The sequence below is a fragment of the Labeo rohita genome, chromosome 20 (assembly GCF_022985175.1).
Source record: "Labeo rohita strain BAU-BD-2019 chromosome 20, IGBB_LRoh.1.0, whole genome shotgun sequence".
Classification (NCBI taxonomy): Eukaryota; Metazoa; Chordata; class Actinopteri; order Cypriniformes; family Cyprinidae; genus Labeo; species Labeo rohita.
Genome location: NC_066888.1, coordinates 16319923 through 16346758, shown reverse-complemented (window position 1 = coordinate 16346758; position 26836 = coordinate 16319923). Strand labels below are relative to the sequence as shown.

The window sequence follows — 26836 nt, the reverse complement described above, 5'->3', positions numbered from 1 at the left end:
TTTAGTGCATTCATGTGAAGGCAAATGCTACCAGTACATTTGTTTTCAGAATTTTTATTCAAATTAAATTAGTGAGGTCTCTAAAAATTGCGCTCAAGTTCAAAACCACTCGTGAAACGTAGCAGGACTGAAAAATGAGGAAATGTTAAAATTAGTGAGACTTAAATGAAGACTTCAACGCTGAGATCATTAACACGCAAGACGTCAATATTGCAAAACAAACTTTAGAGTTTTTATTCATCACATGTAAATGAAGGCTGCAAGTGCTCTTTAACTCCAAATATTAACGTTACTCTAATACCATATGAATCCAATCTTATTATTTATCATCTCTCACAAACAATGACAGTGCTCATAAAATTGAGTACACAAATTTAAGAGTTCTTCCTTGGACCACGTCGTACATAAATATTAGCATGTCAAAAAACATCAGCATTTACCCATCACAGGCCAAAAAGCCTACCTGAATAAAACACCAGAAAAGACTAATCAAATCAGAACTGCAATGATTACCCTTACCTTTTAAAACAGAATTAATAGAGAATTTATAAGAATCTCCAAACATAAACAGTGTGTGTTTTATTCGAAACGCGACAGCTAGTCTATTAGCATATAGCTCAATCGAGTCGACCTAAGCAGGGGCAGATTTTCACAAAGCAGCCAAAGCCATTTCACAATGCAGCTATGTTTCACAAGTCACGCATGTATTTTTAAAGAGCGGCGTACAACACATTCAAAGCCGTCACAGCGATTTGCTATGGCCTGCTATAATTTGTGCTGGTGTTCAAATCCTGATACTTGAGGTCTTTACACAGACAGGAAACATTTAAAAAAAGGCCCTTCTGCTTGTTAAAAGAGCATGCAAGAGTCCCATCACAGTCAAATGAATATAAAATACCATAACTGACTGAATGAAGCACCTGGATTCAGTTTTAATCAATTTGAGTGATTATATGCATGTCTATTTTAATGTACTTTCAATGCTTGTTGCTGTTGTTATTGTATTAGGAACAAACTAAGAATTTTGGTGTCCAGCACCAAATACATCGTCATCCTGATCCACTGATTTTGATTGGTTAGGGCAAAATGTACACTCTGCATATAATGTTTTATATGACATAACCTGCGCGATTACAAATATATTCTACGGCTGCATAGTGTATCATTGGAAGTCATTTCTAGCAAAAGCATGCATTTCTTCCCGCACAATCTGACTGAGCCTGACCTTTAGTAACCTTTAGTATGGATGCTGGTTCAGAAGTGACCCTGCTGCAGACTGTTACTGGTGATTGTTTAGTACTGAGAGTGAAAAAGACTGCTACTGTACGTCATAGTGTGCTGATTGAGTAAGTTTCATCAGAGTTCAGCCCCTTATGTACATAATTATACATGTGTAACTGTAGAGAGTGAGCACATTGGGACATGCTAATGTTCATCATGGCATGCTTGTCCCCTGGTTTAGAAGTGTACTTAAGGTCACTTGAGTGTACGTGTGAGGGAAAGGAGGAGAAGAGCAGGAAGCTGGGAGGTACTGAGGACAAGGTTACTTGGAAGAAGTGGCAGGCACGTTCATGGACATGGTGCGCCGGGCGTTGGTCACCTGACGTTGCTGTGCCAGGAAGGACTGGCCGGGAGGCAATATAGAGTTGGCTCGCCCGCTAAGCCGTGACTCAATTGCCATCTTCTGGAAGTTCAAACTCTGTACGTTTTGTACAATATGACAAAAAGAAAAAAAAAAGTGAATATAAAGCAAATTACTGCTGATTTTTTTTTCTCTTAAAGTTCACAGTCTTCAGCAGTCACAAACATAAATATCTAAAGATAAATATGTGTCAGTTGTACTGCAGTCTATGCAGCGTCAGAAAGCTCTTGGACTTCATCCAAAATATCTTAACAATTTGTGTTCTGAAGATAACGAAGGTCTGACGTGTTTGGAACGACATAAGGGTAAGTAATTAATGATCGAATTTTGATTATTGGGTGAACTATCCCTTTAAATAAAATAAAGACATAAAAACCTGTATAAATAAACAAATAAATAAATTATATGTCAACTTTGATTGCATTATCTCAAATAAAGCAGCGTTTTTAATTGAAATAAACAAAAGAATAAACATACAAACATGCATAAATAAATTACACTCTACCAGTCAAAAGTTTTCGAACAGTAAGATTTTTTTGTTTTTTCTCTTCAGCTCACAAAGCCTGAATTTATTTGATCCAAAGTATAGTAAAAACAGTAAAATTCTGAAATATTTTTACTATTTAAAATACCTGTTTTCTATTTATGTTACATTTAAAATGTAATTTATTTCTGTGATCAAAGCTAAGCATCATTACTCCATTCTTCAGTGTCACATGATCTTTCAGAAATCATTCTAATATGCTGATTTGCTGCTCAAGAAACATTATTATTATTATTATTATCATCATCATCAGTATTTACAACAGCTGAATACATTTTTACAGGATTCTTTGAGGAACAGAAAGATCCAAAGATCAGCATTTATCTGAAATAAAAAAACTTTTGTAACATTATACACTATACCACTCAAAAGCTTGGAATCAGTGTATATATATACATTTATAGAAAATAATACTTTTATTTAGCAAGGATGCTTTAAATTGATTAAAAGTGATGATAAAAGCCATTTATAATGTTATAAAAGATTTCTATTTCAGATAAATGTTGTTCTTCTGAACATTCTATTCATCAAAGAAACCTGAAAAAAAAATCTACTCAGCTGTTTTCAACATAATAATAATAATAATAATAATAATAATAATAATAATAATAATAATAAAATAATAAATGTTTTTTTGAGCAGCAAATCAGAATATTACAATGATGTCTGAAGGATCATGTGACTGGACTAAAAAATGTTAAAATGTTACAAATTCATCTTTGAAATCACAGGAATAAATGACATTTTAAAATATATTCAAACAGAAAAGCTATTTTAAATAGCATATTTCAAAATGCTACTGTTTTTTCTGTACTTTAGATCAAATAAATGCAGGCTTGATGAGCAGAAGAACGTCTTTAAAAAAAACATTAAAAATCTTACTGTTCAAAAACTTTTGACTGTCATCTTTGACTGCATTATCTTTAATAAAGCAGCATTTTTAAATTGAAATAAACAATACCATAGCTTACAGAATCTTTCACTGAAAATAATAAATAAATAACAGCATCTTTAACTGCCATTGTACATATTGAGTCCTGCCACTGTACCTTATTATACCAAGCTGTCACAATTAACTTCTCCTCATACTCCCTCAGTTTGGCCTGCTCACACTCCCGCTGGGTAAAAAAAGAGGGGATGAGTACAGACATGAGTGAAAAGAGAAAGAAACAACAAACAGGAAAGTATGTGAGAAACTGAGAGAAAACAAAACCAGAAATTGCTATATGTAAATGACATGTAAAACAGAAGAGACATGTCTGCTTTACCTCCAGAGCAATGATCTTCTTATCTTTCTCAGAAAGCTGCGCTTTCAGTGACTGAATCTCTGCTGAGGCTGGGTTTAGCTTGGGATCCAGAGCTCGAATCACCTTAGAAATGAACAATACAATGGATAATCAGTGGATGATATGGGTTATAACAGAGCTTGTAAAAGTACTGATTAAACTTGTTACTTGTTGTTCACAATATGACAGACTACATTAATTTTGATGAGTTTCTCACAATTTTAGATGATTCAATAACATGAAAATATGAAAGACTTTAAAATGCCTGATGGACAAGAGCATAAAATTCAATGGCAAAATAGCTTTGTAAGAGTTGAAGTTAATGTAAGTACATCACGGGCTTTCTCCAGGTACATCTTGTATCGATCCTCCATCGCCCTCATGTCCTCATCTTTTTTCTTCAGCGCTGCTGTCAGCTCATCCATCTTCACACCTGAAAATGACATTTATCTCTAAAACTGAGAGGAATTTGAAAGATTTTTTGTTTGACTCAAAGAAAATCATAACATCACTCTAGATTGTGGACATCAAAGCTTACAGTTTGACACAAAGTCAATGGTTTATGTGGGTGAGTGTGACTCAGTCTTTGTCTGAGGTCATGAAAAGCAACGTGGGATAAAATATAGAGTCAGGCCAAAAGTTAGAAGCTAACTGGTTTGAGTAGCATCTGGCTGAAGGTCCTCCAACAGCTCTTTCTTCTTCATGATTTCATCTTGTGCTTCATTCAGTTGCACCCTAGTAAAAAACATAAGGACCATCAGGCTTCAGAAAGTGCATTAAATGCTCAAACATTTTTGATTTGATTGCTCAAATTTGATTAAATGTCTAAACTTACATATGAGCATCCAGCTTCCTCTTCAGATGAGACTGTATGAAAGGAAACAAGCAATGTGATTTTAATTAAATGTATCAGTATCACTGTCAAAAATGTGCAAAAACACCACCACCAAGTGGCTTAAACACACACTTACATCTTCAGGTTTGGCTCCTTGTGTCTGCAAGGCCTTCTGCAAATCCTCTACCTGCTGCTGGAGCTCACTGATTCTTTCTCTGTTTAACCTTAATACGCACAAAACAACACAACATTCTCACACAGGCATGTTTATATGTAGAAGAGCTACTGTACAGTACGTAAAGTTTATATTTGATGTATTATGTCAGTCTGTACCTGTTCTCGGTGTCGAGTTGGCTGCGTCCACGCCGGACGTCCTCCAGCTGCTCCTGCAGCTCAGTTATGCGCTCGTTCTCTGACTCCTCCTGCTGCAGCTGCAACATCTTGTTCTCATGCTGCAGACGGATGAACTTCTCCCTGGAGAAACAGACATACACAACATGCAGGTGCATCTCAATAAATTAGAATGTCGTGGAAAAGTTCATTTCTTTCAGTAATTCAGCTCAAATTGTAAAACTTGTGTATTAAATACATTCAGTGCACACAGACTGAAGTAGTTTAAGTTTTTGGTTCTTTTAATTGTGATGATTTTGGCTCACATTTAACAAAAACCCACCAATTCACTATCTCAACAAATTAGAATATGGTGACACGCCACGTTTCCTGAGCCTTCAAAATGGCCTCTCAGTTTGGTTCACTAGGCTACGCAATCATGGGGAAGACTGCTGATCTGACGGTTGTCCAGAAGACAATCATTGACACCCTTCACAAGGAGGGTAAGCCGCAAACATTCATCGCCAAAGCAGCTGGCTGTTCACAGAGTGCTGTATCCAAGCATGTTAACAGAAATTTTAGTGGAAGGAAAAAGTGTGGAATAAAAAGATGCATAACCAACCGAGAGAAAAGCAGCCTTGAGAGGCTTGTCAAGCAAAATCGATTCAAGAATTTGGGTGAACTTCACAAAGAATGGACTGAGGCTGGGGCATCAAGAGCCACCACACACAGACGTGTCAAAGAATTTGGCTACAGTTGTCGTAGTCCTCTTGTTAAGCCACTTCTGAACCACAGACAACGTCAGAGGCGTCTTACCTGGGCTAAGGAGACGAAGAAATGTTCTGTTGTCCAGTGGTCCAAAGTCCTCTTTTGAGAGAGCAATTTTTTTTATTTCATTTGGAAACCAAGGTTCTAGAGTCTGGAGGTGGAGAAGCTCAAAGCCCAAGTTGCTTTAAGTCCAGTGTTAACTTTCCACAGTCTGTAATGATTTGGGGTGCAATGCCATCTGCTGGTGTTAGTCCACTGTGCTTTTGAAAACCAAAGTCACTGTACCCATTTACCAAGACATTTTTAGAGCACATCATGCTTCCTTCTGCTGCCCAGCTTTTTAAAGATGCTGATTTCATTTTCCAGCAGGATTTGGGACCTGCCCACACTGCCAAAAGCACCAAAAGTTGGTTAAATGACCATGGTGTTGGTGTGCTTGACTGGCCAGCAAACTCACCAGACCTGAACCCCACAGAGAATCTATGGGGTATTGCCAAGAGAAAAATGAGAAACAAGAGACCAAAAAATGCAGATGAGCTGAAGGCCACTGTCAAAGAAACCTGGGCTTCCATACCACCTCAGCAGTGCCACAGACTGATCACCTCCATGCCACACTGAATTGAGGCAGTAATTAAAGCAAAAGGAGGCCCTACCAAGTATTGAGTAAATGAACATACTTTCCAGAAAGCCAACAATTAGCTACAAATGTTTTTTATTGGTCTTATGAAGTATTCTAATTTGTTGATAGTGAATTGGTGGGTTTTTGTTAAATGTGAGCCAAAATCATCACAATTAAAAGAACCAAAGACTTAAACTACTTCAGTCTGTATGAACTGAATTTATTTAATACACAAGTTTCACAATTTGAGTTGAATTACTAAAATAAATAAACTTTTCCACCACATTCTAATTTATTGAGATAGACCTGTATATAGATGTATTACAGTAATAACTAAGATTTTACACGCACTAAAGATGTACGTGAATCACAAAGGCATTAGGTTCAGAACGGCATTCTACAGTACTTTACTAGTCTTGCTATTGACGTTTGGTTCCAAAACAGTAATAACAACCATTTTAACATGTCATTCCTCCTACCTGTACTCAATGGGCAACATCTCAGCTGCAAGGTTATCATGGCTTGGGCTTCCTGTTTGATACTTTCCTGTGAAGTGTGAAATAAGCACAAGTTCAAGTTTCATTCCATCTTCTAAACTTAATTTTCAGTTTGTGTCTACTGAGCTGTGAAATGACCCAGAAAGTTCACTTGAGCTGGGTTCAAGGCTGTAGTGTGGTCAGAATATAAATGTAACAGGCTGGACTGCTATTGAACTAGCAGATTTCCTTGAATTTAAATTAAACGGATCACAGGAGCGGAGGAACTGCTATCGCACTCAGCAGAGCCTTCCTGCACTGATTCATGTGAGCAACAGTCTTCATTCAAATGCAATAATTTCCTGGCGGCACATGGCAACATCTCCAGGTGCGGTATTTGCAAATATACCTGCTTGTAATAATTGGTCCTGTTGGGCCTGTGTGCAGCGTAGCTCTTCATTAGTCTCTCGGAGAGTGTCCCGTTCAATGCTGATCCTCTGATGAATCACACAAACACAATTATCACAAGGTTTTGGCATGTGTATGTAATTGCAGGTGAATGTGTCTGTCTACCTCTTTCTCCTTTTGTAGAGCATCATATTTCTCCTGAAATTTCTTCATCTCGAAAGCCAGGTTATCAGCCCTGCGGGACTCATCAGACAGTTTCCTGTGGAGCTCCTGACCCTTAAGTTCCAAAAACAGAGAAGAAATTGTTGAATAAAGGCATTTTTTTTTTTCCACTGCACACAAAATGTATTTTCGTAGCTACATAAAATTACGGTTGAACCACAGTTGTCACATGGACTATTTTATCGATGTCCTTACTACCTTTCTGGGCCTTGAACGTGGTAGTTGCATTGCTGTCTATTGCAGGGTCTTAAAGCCCTCATATTTCATCAAAAATATCTTAATTTGTGTTCTGAAGATGAACAAAGGTCTTACAGGTTTGGAACGACATGAGGAAGAGCAATAAATGACAGAATTTTCATTTTTGTCATTCCTGTGATGACAAAACTGAATTTTGAACTCAATACTCCATATTTTGATAAATTTAAAAGAGAAGTTCACTTCCTGAACAAAAATTTACAGACAATTTACTCACCCCCTTGTCATCCAAGATTTTCATGTCTTTCTTTCTTAAGTCGTAAAGAAATTCAGTTTTTTTGAGGAAAGCATTTCAGGATTTCTCTCCATATAGTGGACTTCTATGGTGCCTCTGAGTTTGAACTTCCAAAATGCAGGTTAAATGCAGCTTCAAAGGGCTCTAAACAACCCCAGCCGAGGTAGAAGGATCATATCTAGTGAAACGACCAGTTATTTTGCAAAAAAAAAAAAAATTATTGATATACTTTTTTTTTTTACCTCAAATGCTTGTCTTGTCTAGATCTGCCTGAACTCTGTTTTTTTCCGGTTCATGACAGTTATGTCGAAAAACTCCCATCTCATTATCTCCTCCAACATTGCTGTTTTACCTTTTTCTTGTTAAGGGTGTTTGATCTTCTCTGCATGTTCACTTTGCAAACACTGGTTCGGTACTTCTGCAGCGATGTAGGGCAATTCTGAAGTTCGAGAAGAAAATTCGATTTTCTACCTACCCTATCTGTATTGAACCGGAAAAAACAGTTCAGGCAGACCTAGACAAGACGAGCATTTGAGGTTAGAAAGTATATAAATTGTATTTTTTTATTTTTTTTTTAAGAAAATAACAGACCCTTCTTCCTCGGCTGGGATCGCTTAGAGCCCTCTGAAGTTGCATTTAAACTGCATTTTGGAAGTTTAAATTCAGGAGCACCATTGAAGTCCACTATATGGAGAAAAATCCTGAAATTGTTTTCCTTAAAAATTATTTCTTTATGAATGAAGAAAGAAAGAAAGACATGAACATCTTGGATGACAAAGGGGGTGAGTATATTATCTGTAATTTTTTGTTCTGGAAGTGAACTTCTCCTTTAATGCATCCTTGCTAAATAAAAATATTAATTTTCTAAAAATCAAGCAAACAAAAAAAACACTTCTGAACGGTAGTTGTGATAATGACTATGACTATGACTGATTCAAACAAACAAGGAAATCTCTCATAATTTCTACAAATAAAACTGCAAGCACATCTATACCTGTCTCTTATATGTCTCTAACTGAGCTCTTGCAGCATTAGCCTTGCGTAGCTCCTCTTCAAGGCTGACTGTGTTGTGCATGTAGGTCATATTCTTCTCCTCCAGAACTTTCACTTGCCGTCTGAGGTCACTTAGATCTTCTAACTTCTTCCTGTACGTCTCAACAGAGGCCTCTAGCTTGACTGCCCGGTCAGAGCAGCTCCTAAACAAACAAATTAATCATAAAGATTTCCCAATACACCCACTGGCAAAAACAACATGTTAAAATATGTATGAGCTAGCACACACCTTAATATAAGTCTGCAACGATTCCTCGATTCTATTTGCGTATTCAATTAAAAAAAAATCCTGGATTGCATTTTGCCCGTGTCGAGTAACATTAATTACAGTGGTTGTAGCTTTTCTATCATTAAAAAATGATCAAATATTAAAGATTAAGTGCACATTTAGATTAAATGTTTGTTGAGTCAATATTTAAACACGGATTAGATTGTACAGTAAATTGTAAATACAATCGTCAGGCCGTTGGCTCCTTCTGCACACATTACATTAACTCTACTGTTTATAATTCATTATGTATTTGCAAAGTTTTGTTCAATAAACCAATGTGAATACTTGCTTTTGATACTTTATCTGGATCAATTATTACTGCCTCATTGCTATAACATATGGATTTTAAGTCATTTAAAGGCTATTGTTCACTTAGGTCTATTTTTATTACTACTGCTACGAAAAAAGTAATTACAATTATCCGATTACTCTATAAATTTTCAGAATACGCGACAGATTACTCAATTACCAAATAATCGTTAATGACAGCCCTACCTTAATATGTCTAATTCATCTTTAAGCGATCGCGACTCCTCAGCCAGGCTGGTCAGTTCGTCATTGCGATGTTGAAGCTCCACTAGTTGTTTCTCCAGCTCTTCACAGTGGATGCGGTAATCATCTTTAGCTGCCTCGAGTCTGGTTATTACACACATACACACACACTTTCATTATTTACACTGCATGCAATTTCAAACAGAGAGATTCTACCCACGCTTGGTTCATTACTTCAATGCTTGTCTACTTATGCAACCACAACAATATTCAGAACATCAGCAGGTTAATATCAAGCAATATTACAGATATGTGAGAGTGTGGGATCTGTAGTTAGATGAAGCTCTACCTGAAGTTTTCCTCCTGAAGCTGCTCTAGCTGTAGTTGTAGCTGGCTGTGCTTCCTCCCTGATGGAGTGCTGGGGTCATCGAAAGTATCAAGCTGACTGGCTCGATCAGTCAGGAGGTCATTTTCTGCCAGGAGGCTGTTTCTTTCCTCCTGTAGCATTGTTACCTATTCAAAGGTCAAAAAGGTCAAACATCAGGGCTTTCTGGAAAACCTGATGTTTATTATGTCAAGGCATGTATTACATAAATAAGGCATATTTGAATATAGGATTGTATATAGAATTGTACTGTATGATGTACACTACCACTCAAATATTTGGGGTCAGCAAAGTCTTTTAATGTTTTCGAAATGCCCATCAAAGCTGCATTTATTTGATCAAAAATCCAGTAAGAGTTATTACAATTTAAAATAAATGTTTTCTCTTTTAATATATTTTAAAATATAATTTATTTCTCCTGTGATGGCAAAGCTGTATTTTCAGCAGCCATTAATCCAGCCTTCATGTCACATGATGTTTTGGAAATCATTTGAATATGCTAAGAAACACTTTTTAATATTACATTAATATTTTTTTTTGTGGAATTCTAAATGTATTTACTATCACATTTGATCAATTTAATGAATCCTTGCTGAATAAAATAATGACTTTCTTAAAAAAAAATCATACAGACCTCAAACTTTTGAGTGGTAGTGTGTATATATTGTTTAGAAATTATATTGTGAATTATAACCGATTACAACTTTTTAAAAATTATGCAGCCCAACTACTTACCACAAAACGAAATAAACCAGCTAACAAAAATAAAAAACACTTTCAAAAGTAACTATATATTAAATTATTTATCCATACACTGTATACATACAAAAACTACAAATGAATGCAGTTTTACATTTATTTTGCAAATTAGATTGAACAAATCCACTGTTATTGTTAGGCATGTTAAACCTCTCACACACCAAAAGCAAATGGATTATATTCTTGTTTTAGAGTTTGTGCCAATATATAACCCAGCAAATTCAGCACTGAATCCATAAGCTCTTTTCGCCACACAAAACCCCCAGATAAGAAAGTTTTCAGTGGTTAGATTGGTTAGTGGCAACGTAGTGTTTTAGTTTTAGTTAGGCTAGGTTGCCATGCATTTGATTAGACTTACCTCTTATTGGTCATGGATACTTTTACAATTCAATCTGTCAAGAATCAGCAACACATGAATTTCTAACCCATGTATGGGCACAAGAAAATTAACATGGTAGTTCAAATCCTGCAAATCACCTGTAAATCTATTATATTTACCACAATTTCCAAGAGGGAAATATATACCTGAAGTGAACTGAAAATACTGTACATGACAAATTACTTCACCTCACTGTAAAAGCTAAAAAAACAGCCTATGCAGTGACAAACAAAAATACTTGCACTCAAAGGCAAAATCTGTTCATCCATGAAGGTGAACGAACAGAACAGCAGAAATCAGAAATGCTGTTCACTGAGCTGACACTTACAGTCTGCAAACACAGCCACTAAAACACACGCTGTCTCTGGATTTCATTGACCAATGGCTTTTTTACCTAGGCAGCTTGTAAACATTTCTGCACCTGTATATTTGAATCTAAAACAAGGAATAATAGTAACTATTTATGTGCCATTTTGGTTTCTATGTATTCTTACTTAAAGGATTACTAAAAAAATTTCTCTTAATTTAATCACCCCCATGTTATCTAAGATATTCATGTCTTTCTTTAGTTGCAAAGAAATTACGTTTTCTGAGGAAAACATTCCAGGATTTCTCTCCAAATAGTGGACTTTAATGGTGCTCATTGGATTAAAGGTTAAAAAAACAGTTTCAAATGTCTCTAAACGATCCTGGCCGAGGAATAAGGGTCTTATCTAACGAAACGATCCATTATTTCCTTAAAAAATATTTATTTCCTTTTTTTCAACTTCCAATGCTTGTCTTGTCTAGCTGTGTGATGCGCATACGTACTCTGTGCACTCTGGTTCAAGACAGTTAGGGTATGTTGAAAAACTTCCATCTCATTTTGTTACTCTAACTTCAAAATTGTCAGACATCGCTGTTTTACCTTTTTTTTGTAAAGGGTGTTTGACCTTCTTTCCGTGTTCAGTTTGTAAACACTGGGTCGGTACTTCTGCAGTGATGTAGGATGATTCTGAAGTTACAGGAGAAAATGAGATTGGAGTTTTTTGACATTACCTAACTGTATTGAACCGGAATGCACAGAGTACGCATGCGCATCGGAGAGCTAAACAAGATGAGAATTTGAGGTTAAAAAGTATATACTTTTTTTTTTTTTTTTTAGGAAAATAACAGATTATTTCCCTAAATAAGACCCTTATTTCTTGTCTGAGATTGTGTAGAGCCCTCTGAAGTTGCACTGAACCTGCATTTTAACCTTCCATCCGTTGAGCACCATTTAAAGGAGAACTTCACTTTCAGAACAACAATTCACATATAATGTACACCTCCAAGATGTTCATGTCTTTCTTTCTTCAGCTGTAAAGAAATTATGTTTTTTGAGGAAAATATTTCCGCATTTTTCTCCATATAATGGACTGATATGGTCCCCTGATTTTGAACTTCCAAAATGCGGCTTCAAACGATCCCAAATGCGGTTGTAAATGATCCCAGCCGAGGAAGAAGGGTCTAATCTAGCGTAACGATCGCTTATTTTAATAATAATAATACAATTTATATACTTTTTAATGCCAAATGCTTATCTTGTCTTACTCTGCCTGGACTGTTTTTGTTCCGGTTCATGACAGTTAGGGTATGTCGAAAAACTCCCATCTCATGTTCTTCCTCAATTTCGAAATCATCCCATATCACTGTTTTACCTTTTTTGTTCAGGGTGTTTTTTTGTTCAGAGTGACTCAGCAAAGATTGAGTCGATACTTCTGCAGCTTTGTAGGATGATTTTGAAAAGATTTTTGAAGTTGAGGGAGAAAATACGGTCTGAGTTTTTCGACATACCCTAACTGTCTTGAGTCAGAATACACAGAGTTCAGAGAGAGCAAGGCAAGATGATTAAAAAGTAACCGAAAATAACCGATCGTTTCACTAGATAAGACCCTTCTTCCTTGCCTGGGATTAGGTTTACAACCATATTTGGGATTGTTTGAAGCCGCATTTAAACTGCCATTTGGAAGTTCAAAATCGGGGCACTATAGCAGTCCATTATATGGAGAAAAATCCTGGAATGTTTTCCTCAAAACACAAAATTTCTTTGTGACTGAAGAAAGAAAGACATAAACATCTTGGGCATGGGGGTGAATTATCTGTATTTTTTATTTTGGAAGTGGAGCAATCCTTTAAGGCCGTCACAAAAGTTTCAACAGTTAGAACAGCGCATTTGAGTTCATAATTGATAAACATTTCTACAATGATACAGTTACTGAACTGAACTGACTCAACTAAATTAAGCTGAATAATGACACTTCTTTTTTGTAGAGCTGCTTTACAACTGAAATTCAAGTAATTTTATAACCAATGAATTTTAACACTTATTTTCCTGAAATCTGTATTATCTGTATTGCATTCCTAATATTATTGTATCTTCGTTAATACAAACCCGTCTGACAGCTGTTTTACTGAAACTGGAATCTCACCTGCATGTCGAGCTCCTGACAGCGCTGTGCCAATTCTTCTTTCTCTGCCATGACTTCAGTCAGATCCTCCAAGGCTTTCTTTAACTACCAAAAAGATAGCAACATTGAACAACACTACAAAATAATACATTAACAACATCAACACTCTGACAGTTCTCACACTGACATAATGATGTTATATGTCTGTATTTCTTACCTGTTGGTCAACATCTCCAGGATGTTCTGTTCCTAACTGAGACATAGTCTCCTTGCTCATAAGCTGTAATCAATCACAAAACCTTCTAAATTCCTTTTAAATATTTATAACCACATAAAAATATCTGAATAAAATGAATCTGACCTCCTGAATGGCAGTCATCACCACATGCTGTACAGATTCCTCCAAGGTCATGATTATCTGGATATACTCTGAACAAACAACAATCTCAGGGTTAAAAATGATGAAATATAAATAAAATAGCAGTCTATAATAACAGTAAATAACAACATTTTAAGGCTTAAGTAAACTATTCCTTTAACTACCTTGTTTCCTGTCACATTTGACTGCACACCCCAGGATGAGCTGCAGGAGGCGTCCCAGCTCTACTTGATCAGACTGCTCTACCACACGCATCAGGTCAGGTAGAGGGAAATCTGTGATCTGCTGAGCCAAAACCTGAACAGAAAGTGATCATAACACACACAGAATTACTCATGCACAAACAGATTCATTATTAGAATGAAGCAGATAAATTATGGTCATTGTTTCTTTGCTAAAATTAAAAAAAATTGCAGGGATTAACACAGTACTATAATTAAAGGTATAGTTCACCCAAAAATGAAAACTGTGTCATTAATTACTCGTTCCAAACCTGTAAGACCTTTGTTCATCTTCAGAACACAAATTAAGATATTTTAGATGAAATCCGAGTCTTCTGACCCTGCATAGATAGCAATGGTACTACCATGTTCAAGGCCCAGGAAGGTAGTAAGGACATTGTTAAAATAGTCCAGGTGACATCAGTGAATACTTTTTGTGCGCATAGTAAAAAAAAAAAAAAAAGACGACTAAAATTGTGGAATAAAGTTGTTATTTTTGTTTTCTTTGTGCACAAAAAGCATTCTCGTAGCTTCATAAAATTACGGTTGAACCACTGATGTCACATGGACTATTTTATCGATGTCCATACTACCTTCTGGGCCTTGAACGTGGGAGTTGTGTTGCCATCTATGCAGGGTCAGAAAGCTCTCGGATTTCATCAAAAACATCTTTATTTGTGTTCTGAAGATGAACGAAGGTCTTGCGGGATTGGAACAGCATAAAGGTGAAGAATTAATGACAGAATTTTAATTTTTGGGTAAACTATACCTTTTGAATTGCTTTGCGTCAGATTAACTGAGAGAGTTAAAATCTGACTGATCACATGCTACTTTTGAAAAGGGCCAAATTATGCAAATATTTTAATAAACCAAACCTTAATGTGTCATTTACCTCATTATAATAATCAACAATCATCTGCAAGATCTTTTTGAGGTTGTTCATCTGTAAAAATGAAGAGAAATAAAGACTTTAGCTATGACTAACACATTATATTTGGCATTAGATTAGATAAAATTAGATTTAAGCACTAAGGCGTAAAAGAAAAATCTACCTTGAGTCTCACATTATCTTTAACATCCTCTTTAATGCGAGCCAGCCAGCTCTCATTGAACCATGAAGGATCTCTATAATTGAAATGTATTGATCAGTGCAGTTCAGTCTTATCTACTTCAGATACTTTCAGATGCTTTCATTGCGTTGGTAAAATCAAATTTTGGTAAAAATCAAATTTTGAAACATTTTGTTTCAGTCCCATCCTGCTTTAATGTCATCAGAATTCTCTCATACTCTCAGACCCTCTGATAATAATATATTCTAAATGTCACCACACTTGAATGTTTATTCAACAAAAAATACATACAACAATACCCAGTTTCAGGTAATATGACTCTGAGGACTACCCACAACCCAATGCAAGTCATAAAATATTCACACACTGACAAGCTGATATATAAATCTGTAATGCTGACCTGGAAAAAAACTAATGTGATTTAGTAGAGCAAGAAGGGAAACGAAAAATGGGGTGAGTGAGAAATGTAAAACACAGTCAAGTATCAATAAATGACTCCGAGAAACACCGCAGCTCAGCTTGTGCTACGTGGCGCTAGCAATGACAAAGTCACGGGTAATCAAACAAATACCATGAAAGCAATATAAGTTACTTCGGATAAAAATATCTGTCAGTGAATAAATGTTAAGTAAATGTAAACCCACTCACATCTGATGCAGGGCCTGAGACATGGCTGCCCCTGAGGTCAGATCCTCCACTGTCTTACATGGGGCTGCGGTTTTGAAGGTTTGCAGCTGAAGCCACACATAGAAAGAAATGAAACAAATGCAAACAGTACTACAATAAACAAAGATATACTATAAAGAATTTGCAGTACAACAGGGGTTTCCAAACTTTTTTTGTCTGCTAAACCCCCTTATACGTAAAATAGCCTACTTACAGCCTATTTGCATTTGAGGTGTTTTTAATATATAACACATTTAATGACACATTAATAATAGGCATATTATGAACTGTCATTAAAAAAAAAAAGTTTCAGTTTTATTTGGATTCGTTCTCCCCAAAAATGCTATAGTTAATGTTATCGCATTGGACTAAAACTGAAACACAACATTAAGATTTAAGGAAAAAAAAATAAAAATGAAATCCAACCTGTTTTTAAAAGGCCAGTCATTTCTGAGCAAATTAGGAAAAAGGATTTTTAGCACAGCACAAAGGTTAATTTTACTTGCAATTTAATTATTAGTTTCTCATCAGCTTGTCAATCCTCATTTGGGAAACCCTGCATTAGTACAATAAAAGTCTTTCAAAATCACTACTGGCACAGCATGATAGAATATTTAATAGAAGATCCTGGAGGTTGTACATTTTCGTTTTGTCATCCAATCTGCTTTGACATAACATATGTGACCCTGGACCACAAAACCAGTCTTAAGTCGCTGGGGTATATTTATAGCAATAGCCAAAAATACATTGTATGGCTCAAAATTATAGGTTTTTATTTTATGCCAAAAATCATTAGGAAATTAAGTAAAGATCATGTTCCATGAAGATATTTTGTAAATTTCCTACTGTAAATATATCAAAACTTAATTTTTGATTAGTAATACGCATTGCACAGAACTTATTTTGGAAAACTTTAAAGATGATTTTCTCAATATTTTGATTTTTTTTGCACCCTCAGATTCCATATACTGAAATAGTTGTATCTCTGCCAAATATTGTCCTATCCTAACAAACCATACATCGATTGAAAGCTTATTTATTCAGCTTTCAGGGGATGTGTAAAGCTCAATTTCGAAAAATTGACACTTATGACTGGTTTTGTGGTCCAGGGTCACATTTGTAGCAATAGCCAACAATACATTGTATGCGTCAGAAATATTGATTCTTTTATGCCAAAAATCATCAGGATATTAAGTAAAGATCATGTTTCATCAAGATACTTTATACATTTCCTACCGTAAATATATATAAACGTTTTGATTAGTAATATGCATTGCTAAGAACTTCATTTGGACATCTTTAAAGGTGATCTTCTCAATATTTTGATTTTTTGCACCCTCAGATTCCAGATTTTCAAATAGTTGTATCTCAGCCAAATACTGTCCTATCCTAACAAACCATACATCAATGGAAAGCTTATTTATTCTGTTTTGATGTATAAATCTAAAAATATGGACTCTTATGACTGGTTTTGTGGCCCAGGGTCACATGACACTTTCACTAAAGAAGAATACAATTAACAAAGACAGTTCACCCAAAAATGAAAATTCTGTAAATAGTTACTCACCCACATGTCATTTCAAATCCGTAAGACCTTCAATTAATAAATTTGATGTCCCATGGACTATTTTAACAATGTCCTTACTACCTTTCTGTGCCTTGAACATGGTAGCATTGCGGTCTATGCAGGGCCAGAAAGCTCTTGGATTTCATCAAATATATCTTAATTTGTTTTCCGAAGGTCAACGAAGGTCTTATGGGTTTGGACCAACGTGAAGGTGAGTAATTAATGACAGAATTTTCATTTTTGGGTGAACTATCTCTTTAACAGAATACTGTTGTTAAGAATTGCTTTTGCACTGCATTACATTTTTTATGAACTCCAGTGACTTAGAATATATAAAATACTTTATAACACATAAGTTAGCCAAATTTGGGTGTGCCGTTCCAATGTTTTAGAGATCACTATAGAAATGGGACTCTGGAATACTAGTAAACAAATAATGCGTTATTCAGGTAACCATTATAAGCAGAGACATGTCATTCATTGCAGAAGAATTAAAGAAAATACTATCTTACAGATACCCCGCAGGTTTAGAGAATACGATTCAGTAAAGATAGTAGTCTTTAACACCCTTACATGTCTTTATGAGAACTATTCAGAAGGGGCCCTGATGCAAACGCAGTGTAAACAGCCATGGATCAGAGCCAAGCACAGAGAATCGCGAGCACGCGCCGCATGCTATCACACACCGCAGTCAAAAATCAAAACGCCATCATATTAAACTAAGACAGGGAATATCTCATTGCATAAGACACATTCCACAAATACTCCAGCTAAACAGATTAGACGTCTAAATCGGATAAGGATGGAGTTGGCTGTGACTGTTGGTGTTGTTTACATGTCTAACAGCATTCTGAGTCTGGTTTGTCGTTCTGAATTTAATATATTTGTGTCGCTTGCTGGACGGGTGTAGCTTGGAGAAAGGAGCGCATTTTAAACGTTGTATTAATGCACCGCAAACCGCGTTTGTTGTAGAACAGCAAGTGCACACATCCAAAGGTCTTATTTCCGGTATTTTTGGACCATGGTGCCCGAAGGAAACGACTACCTGCGACAGGTAACGCTATCGTTATGGAACTGATCAAAGATAAATAAACGATTCCTCATTCCAGTAAGCTTTACAGCTAAACTAAAAGACAAGATCTTACCCAAATAATCAAGCTCTCGCACAGCACCGTTTTATTTAAATCCATATCTCCTCTGTGCTATCGGGCAAATATTTCCGTCCACCTGTCAACAATGCTCTTCCCCTTCCCACCTGCGTGTGTATTTGCCTAGCGCTCAACAGCGCTACGTTCACGTCTATTGCGTCTACGCACTAATTGGTACGTAAACGCTTCGTGAATGTCCGCCGTGGACACAGCGTGTGCTGCGGTGATAAGGATTGGGGGATTGACAGGATCAAGAGCGCAACAGCAAGAAATGAAACACCAATGGTGTACTGCGTTCAGGACACCGTGCAGCCAATCAAAACAGAGATCCGAGGAGACTGGCAGAGCAGTAAACAAATAATTTGGGGTAATCGTTTGGTTTATACACTATATGGAAACCGAATATGGGCACCTAACATAGTATATGTAAAATAGTCTACAATGTGCTTCAAAAAAATTGCTCAAAATGCCATTGATTTACCTAAATAAGCACTTTTGTTCATATTTACCTTATATTTAATGTTAAGTTTATAAGCATATGTTTAAGATGTACATTTCTCATGACTGGTATAAGATCAGCTGGTACCAGCAACAAACCAGCTGGTTATTCCATTTTAAGGTGGTCAATCTGAAATACAGCCTACTGTACTCGTTGGTCACTAGACATTTTTAACTTATTTTATTTTAATTTACTTATTGCAGACTATGATCAACATCTCACACAGTTTTAATTTTTTAAAGCAGCCGTTTATCTATTTTATTGCCACTTATCCAACTTATTCTTCAACGCGGAAGCTATGGGTGAGACTTCTGGTTCATTATCCGCTATAGGGAAACAACGACAAGAATAACAACATGCAGTAAACAGTAAAACATCTTTGCAATATATAAACCAGTGTGTTCATAATTAAGATAATATAGTAAAATAATATGGAGATATCAACCAGCAAAACAAGCTGTTTTGTAGAGCTAAAAATAGCTCTGTGCGGATGAGACCAGAAGCCAGAGCCATAAAATTACAAATGATCTTATGGAAAAAATAAGGTGGATACAAATATGATAGAGCAGTTAAGATACACTAATGTATCAAATAAAGGAAACTAGGCTAAGTTGAAAATAAGGATGTACATACTTTTTTTTCACTGATTTGTGTTTTCTGTTCTTAAAATTAAACATTAACATCTTTCAAGCCTTTTATTACCTTTTTGTAATAAAAACACTAGATAAGATTGTGATGTAAAGTCACATGCGTTTACCTAGTATGGGATGAACATATACGGGAATACTTCATATATAAAACAGCAGACACATTAGTGCCCTTATCCCAAACAGCTGTATAATATATATAAACAGATAAAGTGCAGTACATTTAAGTTTGGGATCAGTAAGATTTGTAATTTTTATTTAAAGAAGTCTTTTCTGCCCATCAAGGCTGTGTTTATTTGATTAAAAATACAGAAAAAACTGTAATATTGTGAAATATTATTGGAATTTAAAATAGTGGTTTTCTGTGTTAATATACTTTAAAATAGAATTTATTCCTGTGATCAAAGCTGAATTTTCAGCATCATTAATCCAGTCGTTAGTGTCAAATTATCCTTCAGAAATCATTCTAATATGCCGATTTATTATCGATGTTGGAAACAGTTGTGCTGCTTAATATATATATTTATATATATGTATAGTTTTTTATTTTATTTTGGAACCTGTGATACTTTTTAGGATTCTTTGAAGAGTAAATTCTTAAAAAAGAACAGCATTTATTTAAAATATAAATCTTTTGTAACAATATACACTACCGCTAGTTTAGGGTCAGTAAATGTTTTTCCTTTCTTTCTTTCTTTTGAAATAAATGAATACTTTTATTCAGATGTGTTAAATTGATAAAAAGTGATAGTTAAGACATATATTGTTAGAAAAGATTTATATTTGTAATAAATACTGTTATTTTTACCTTTTTATTTATCAAAGAATTCTGCATCACAGGTTTAAAAAAAATATTGAGAAGCATATTTGACGGCAGTGTAAATAAACTCTTTCCTTTATTTACTCCATTTATAATTTCACCATAAAGCCACATTATTTGGTAACATTAAAACATGTTCTTAAGATCAATGGATATGCCAATCAGAAATGTGTCTTCAACACAACTGGTGGCAGGAATCCTTGGCTGACATGACACTGGACTTTAAACCATGAGATTTGAAGTCCTTTGGGTCTTTAACCCAACCCTGTGCCATCAAGGCCCTTGTCGATCAACAGCTGCTATTTTCAGCCTCTATGACCTTGCAGTTAAGGCAAAAATGGGAAAGGTAAATATTAGCTTGAGAAATTTTTAGCAAAAACCTCCAGGGCAAATGCACTGATATGGAGCCATTTTGGAAGTGGGGTAACTCAGTTACACAAGCTATAAGCTATAAACCTATAGGGTATAGTATTAAAGCAGATGTAGATTACTTCAACCTGCTAGATTGCCCTACTCGTGATTGTTCATCTCAGTGAGCTGCCTTTCTTTGGTCATCCATATGGGACAGCCTAGATTGTGTAAACTTACGGTAAACCATTGACAGGTTAACCAGACACCTAACCTACTTAAAGTAGGAGGAAACTTACAACCTGTGTCTTTGAACCTGCGATAGTGGTCACATGACAATAATACAACACTGGATACCGAGAAGCGGCCATGGCTTTGTTCAGTGCAAATATAGTCAATCAACACATTTTCACAAGAATTAACATATTAAAGAGGCCTGTAAGATTGCAAGCAAGTTTCCTAAATTTCGAAAATCCAAGAGGAAATCAAACTAGTTACCTAATATCCAAAAAAAGAGATTGATGTGGGACTGATGCCCAGGTTAATGATTAACCCGTCTGTCAAATTTACTGTGTACAGAAGCAGTAAGAAAGCATTCCGCTCTCTGCCTTCCACGAGAGAAAGCAACTGAATTACGAACAAGAAACATGCCTAGCAGCCGCAGCTTCCACAGCAGGTGAGAAAGACAAACTATTTGTGCTAGAGTTGTATTTAATATATATGTACATTTCTGTGTGAAGTAATTCGATCTGAAAATGTCTGCTTTATAAAGTGAATGTTTAAATGATGTCAATGCGTATATAATAGTGTATGATATACAGCATCTGTTTAAAAATATATTATATGTATTAAAATTATATATATGTGTGTGTGTGTGTGTGTATATATATATATATATATATATATATATATATGTATATAAAATAAAAAAAATAAGTTTAAGATATTTTAAACGGATGCTGCATATCATTAAACTTTAAATCAAATTATGTATATACACACAGATTTCCGTTTATTTGTTTATGTATGTGTTATGATGGAGCGTTGTGTCCTGAGACTGCAGGTTAATTGTGTTATGATGTTATGGGGCAATAAAAGGCACCATAGAGACACACTAAATAAATTCTAAATTGAACTCACAGTCTTACAATTCACAAATACATTAACATAGGATCATGTGCACAATGTTGTGTTGTTTTAGAGACAATTTTGTTGTATGAAGGTAACAAAACTGTAGGATATCAGCCTATAGTAACATGCAAATATATCAAAGGCAAATGTTAGTATAGTACTGACATATTTCAAAGGCTTATGTACTTTAGGACTGTCTGTCGCATTATCTAGTATGATTAAAACACACAGGTGTGTCAGACAGCTAAATTTAGATTTCGTACGTGCTCTTCCAGACTTAGCCAGCCTATTCATACCACTCACTGATAAAAAGTGTAATAAGTGTTATAAGAAAATCAGGTTTTAACTTAGGATGAATAACTGTGTTTATTCTAATAAAGAGAAATTAGGTACTTTTCAACAATTGCACAGGATCTGTAAGCTATAATGAGCTGTAATTTAACTCATTTAATGATGGTGACCTTTTAAGCTCTAGTCTTGATTTGTGATTTTAAGAATTTCAGTTCAACAACATGGCTGAGCATAAACTCTTTAGTATTGCATTTTAATAACCATATCTCTCGCTTTTGAAGGTCTTCTCTACTCTCAAAGATAAGGAGTCAAGGGCAGCCACACAATCCTCATATGAACAACAAAGAGGTGCATACACACATTCCCACACACACATTCCCACACACACATGAACTAGACTCCAAAAGTCTCAAACTACTAGTAAAATTCATGTTTTGTGTATTTTATGTAATTATTAATAATTAAATAGCATTTTCAGCTGAAAAAGTATATTTCCGTTAAATACCGCAGTACTACAAAATCAAACATAATCCTAGAAATAAATGACACATGCAATGTTTGTATAAAATATATTGTATAAAATTTAATTTATAATCAATTATTGATTTTTTTTAACAGCATTACTTGAAGAACTTGGAAAAGTGAATGTCAGTTAAGAGTAATAATCTTAATTTCATGCTTGCAGGATTTGCCTAAAATGTGGCTTCCATCAGGCAACAGGGACAATCACTGCCCTGTGTGTTTACAGATCGCCAGCTATCCTGTAGAGACCAACTGCGGGCATCTTTTCTGTGGTGCGTGTCAACCTACTTAAACACATCACTGCAAAAAAGTAAAAGTAAAAAAGAGTATTTGCATACATCTCAGATCTCAATGTTTAAAAATGTAATCATCATACTGGTTCACTTTACTGTAGCTTAAGGTGCTTTAGACTAGCGTAACTGGTGTACTGTGAGAGAGCAGATGGTGGTGGGCATTAACACTGACAAGTACTGAACACTTACCCGGTCATGTGACTCTACAGTGTTGCGTACGGAGTTTAATATTATACTGTTGCCATAGTTACAATAGCCGTGCCTCTCACCTGATCCAGATCATGTGAATACACACTCAGAGAGGAAAATATTTGTAGATGTATGTTAATAGCACGTTTATACAAAATTCAAAACTGGTGTATAATCGCATTGTAATTCTTGCACCACAGGTGTTTGACTGTAATAAAGAGCAGCAACGATAATACAGGCAATAAAATTAGTAATAAAATAAACATACGTGCTGATACACATGCACGACTCTTTCAAATTCGATTACCATTCCTTCTAGTCACACTAGCTCTACTAAATATATAAAAAGTAGTGAACCTAACCAGCTAATTTTATGTTTAATGTAAAAAAAAAACATTGAATATGATGTGCCAGATGTATCTGAATTAAAAATTCAATAGCAACAAAGAATATTTTTATGTGGTTTTATTATGATGTGAATGGTGGAATCCAAATGACATTTCTGAATGACCAAAGCCAGTGGAAAAACACATTTAAGATATTCATCTGATAGAAATCAATTAGAATAAACTATTGAAAATAACAATTTCTGACACATGGCACTAGGCACATGGTAAAGGAGAGGTCCACGCTTATCTGTCTGTATCTTTCCCTCCCCAGCACCATGTCTGATATCTTACTGGAAACATTGCTCCTGGTTACATGCCATCAGCTGTCCTTTGTGCAGACAGACGGTAAGAGATTTCTTAGCTGATACACGCTTCTTGGAGAAAAAATAAAAAAAGTAACTGTTTCTTGAGCAGCAAACCAGCATATCAGAATAATTTCTTAAGTAATAACTTAATTATTTTACCAAAATAAGAGGGATCATACAAAGCATGTTATTTTTTATTTAGTACTGACCTGAATAAGATATTTCACATAAAAGATGTTTACATATAGTCCACAAGAAAAAAATAATAGTTGAATTTATAAAAATGAGCCTGTTCAAAAGTTTACATACACTTGATTCTGTGTTGTTACCTGAATGATCTACAGCCTTTTTTTTTTTGTTTAGTAATAGTTGTTCATGAGTCCCTTGTTTGTCCTGAACAGTTAAACTGCCTGCTGTTCTTCAGAAAAATCCTTCAGTTCTTACAAATTCTTTGGTTTTTCAGCATTTTTTGTGTATTTGAACCCTTTCCAACAATGACTGTATGATTTTGAGATCCATCTTTTCACTCTGAGAACAACTGAAGGACTCATATGTAACTATTACAGAAGGTTCAAATGCTCACTGATGCGCCAGAACGACAAACAATGCATTAAGAGCCGGGGGGTGAAAACTTTTGGAATTTAAAGATTATGGTAAATGTAACTTATGTTGTCTTCTAGGAAACATATAAATATCTTCTGTAGCTTCTGAAGGGCAGTAGTAAGTGAAAAAAAATATGATATTTAGGCAAAATAAGAAAAATGTACACATCTTCATTTTGTGAAAAAGTTCTTCATGCATCATTTTTCTTTCTGAAGCATCAGTGAGCGTTTGAACCTTCTGTAATAGTTGCATATGAGTCCCTTAGTTGTCCTCAGAGTGAAAAGATGGATCTCAATCATACAGTCATTGTTGGGAAGGGTTCAAATACACAAAAATGCTGAAAAAACAAATAATTTGTGGGACCTGAAGGATTTTTCTGAAGAATAGCAGGCAGTTTAATTGTTCAGGACAAACAAGGGACTCATAAACAACTATCAGTAAAAAAAAAAAAAAAAAAAACACAGCTGTGGATCATTAACAACACTGTATTAAGAATCAAGTGTATGTAAACTTTTGAACTATTATTTTCTCTTGTGGTCTATATGTAAACATCTTTTATGTGAAATATCTTATCCAGGTCAGTACTGAATAAAAAATAACATGCATTTTGTATGACCCCTCTTATTTTGGTAAATAATTAACATTTTGCAGATTCTGTAAGGTGTATGTAAACCTCTGACCTCAACTGTACATACAGAAAAGATAAAGCTCTCATTTTATTTGTTGTCTTTTATTCTTTATTCTCAGGTGAATAAGATGTGCCATCTGTTCAGCGAGACCAGAGCTGACTGTAAAGAGACAGAAGTGCTAAAACATGTCAGAGACTATAACAAGCGCTACTCTGGAGCACCAAGACAGGTACAAACATTTGCTTTCAGTTGGACTAGTTGTCATTTTAAAAGTCAGAAACTTTTATTCAGACTGAAATCATACTAGTTTGGTGTTTATGAAGTCAGACTGACAAACAGTGCAATTGTAGCTACTGTAATTGGACTACTAACAGTACAGTGTGCACGGCTGACTTGAAAAACACTAATATAACTTTATTTTTTGTTGACAAACTCATGCCGCTCCCAGTAAATCCGTACAATAACCATTGTTACTTCTCAGCAGAGCTTTTATCATTTTATTTGCTCTGGACTATATCACATCACCACACCTCTTTTAGTTCCTGATGCCACAGAAATTGTGAAACCTCAAGCTAGGAAGGACATTGTTTTCTACATTTGGAAGACACGTCACACGCTGATATTCCATGTGCTCGGTCACATGCTACAGTATCATCGTCATCTTTTTCCTTTTCTAGGTAAAGGATTACCTGTGCGATACACCCCTCTTCCTGCTCTTTCTGGTGCGATGGCTGGGGAACATGGGTGGCCTGGTGTGGCTGTTTCTCTTGAGGGTGGCTGTCTGTGGATTTGGCGCTGCCATGTCTTTGGCCTCCCCACTGGAGACTCTTCCTGGGCCGTTAAGCAGTGTGCTGGGCATGCTGGATGATTTTGTAGTGGTCTTCCTTCTTCTCATCTGCATTATTAACATCAACCAACAGATGGGGCCGCAGAGGACAAGAACGCACTCGGTCACGCAGGGTGTGCTGACCGACGCATTGTAGAGGACAGTGATAATGTGCTTACTAGCATGTTGAAATTAGGCTAATCAGCCTTGTTGGCAAAGGTTAACAGTGTTATGACCTGCTGCACTTTGGTCTTATTGAACATGAATTTTCATTGACGATGTGTCAAGAATAGACATACAGCACTAAATGTGACCCTGGACCACAAGACCAGTCTTAAGTAGCACGGGTATATTTGTAGCAATAGCCAACAATACATTATATGGGTCAAAATGATTGATTTTCCTTTTATGCCAAAAATCATTAGGATATTAAGTAAAGATCATGTTCCATGAACATATTTTGTCAATTTCCTACCGTTAATATGTCAAAACTTAATTTTTGATTAGTAATATGCATGGCTAAGAACTTCATTTGGACAACTTTAAAGGCCATTTTCTCAATATTTTGATTTTTTCACACGTCACATTCCAGATTTTCAAATAGCTGTATCTCAGCCAAATATTGTCCTATCCTAGCGAACCATACATCAGTGGAAAGATTTGTTTCAGATGATGTGTAACTCTCAATTTCAAAAAATTGACCCTTATGACTGGTTTTGTGGTCCAGGGTCAAAATGAGATGAGAGGAGTTCTGATGTTTTAAAAAACAGCAATTTAGGGCGTTTTATTAAGGACAGATTGTATATAATAAATGTAAAGTGGTTTTGTAAATATGCAAGTTTCTAATAAATATTTATATATATATATATATATATATATATACATTTTTTGGTTATTCGGTTTAT

The 26836-nt window shown here is 35.4% G+C and overlaps 2 protein-coding genes across 3 annotated transcripts; one reads left to right on the top strand and one right to left on the bottom strand.

The window, feature by feature from the left end:
* Window positions 1-216: 216 nt before the first annotated feature.
* hook1 (hook microtubule-tethering protein 1) lies at window positions 217-18601 on the bottom strand. 2 transcript variants are annotated; one of them, XM_051138468.1, is made up of 23 exons: window positions 18437-18601; window positions 15707-15792; window positions 15041-15113; window positions 14881-14931; window positions 13932-14064; window positions 13750-13817; window positions 13606-13668; window positions 13410-13493; window positions 11867-11953; window positions 9786-9949; window positions 9440-9580; window positions 8615-8816; window positions 7074-7184; window positions 6910-6997; window positions 6504-6570; window positions 4641-4781; window positions 4444-4531; window positions 4308-4339; window positions 4125-4207; window positions 3805-3905; window positions 3455-3556; window positions 3236-3304; window positions 217-1699 (listed from the first exon to the last, which is right to left on the bottom strand). In XM_051138468.1, exons 1-23 carry the CDS (start codon window positions 18479-18481, stop codon window positions 1544-1546), a joined length of 2235 nt encoding a protein of 744 aa, XP_050994425.1. In that variant the 5' UTR covers window positions 18482-18601; the 3' UTR covers window positions 217-1543. The 2 variants fall into 2 exon arrangements, with proteins under 2 accessions (XP_050994425.1, XP_050994426.1); XM_051138469.1 differs by lacking the exon at window positions 11867-11953 and having other exon boundaries at window positions 18437-18595.
* A 95-nt stretch (window positions 18602-18696) lies between these two features.
* On the top strand, window positions 18697-26766 carry si:dkey-183n20.15 (RING-HC_RNF170 domain-containing protein). Its single transcript, XM_051138470.1, has 7 exons — window positions 18697-18806; window positions 21333-21429; window positions 22457-22523; window positions 22861-22969; window positions 23840-23913; window positions 25224-25334; window positions 25783-26766. Exons 1-7 carry the CDS (start codon window positions 18722-18724, stop codon window positions 26086-26088), a joined length of 849 nt encoding a protein of 282 aa, XP_050994427.1. The 5' UTR covers window positions 18697-18721; the 3' UTR covers window positions 26089-26766.
* Window positions 26767-26836: the final 70 nt, after the last annotated feature.

Coding starts and splice junctions, on each gene's coding strand:
- hook1 (XM_051138468.1), bottom strand. CDS start 18,481: ATGGATTTAAATAAAACGGTGCTGTGCGAGAGCTTGATTATTTGG. Junction 4,208..4,307: donor AGGAAGCTGGATGCTCATAT/GTAAGTTTAGAC, acceptor GTTTTTTACTAG/GGTGCAACTGAATGAAGCAC. Junction 3,557..3,804: donor ACCTGGAGAAAGCCCGTGAT/GTACTTACATTA, acceptor TTCATTTCTAAG/GTGATTCGAGCTCTGGATCC.
- si:dkey-183n20.15 (XM_051138470.1), top strand. CDS start 18,722: ATGGTGTACTGCGTTCAGGACACCGTGCAGCCAATCAAAACAGAGATC. Junction 22,524..22,860: donor CTCATATGAACAACAAAGAG/GTGCATACACAC, acceptor TCATGCTTGCAG/GATTTGCCTAAAATGTGGCT. Junction 25,335..25,782: donor ACTCTGGAGCACCAAGACAG/GTACAAACATTT, acceptor TTCCTTTTCTAG/GTAAAGGATTACCTGTGCGA.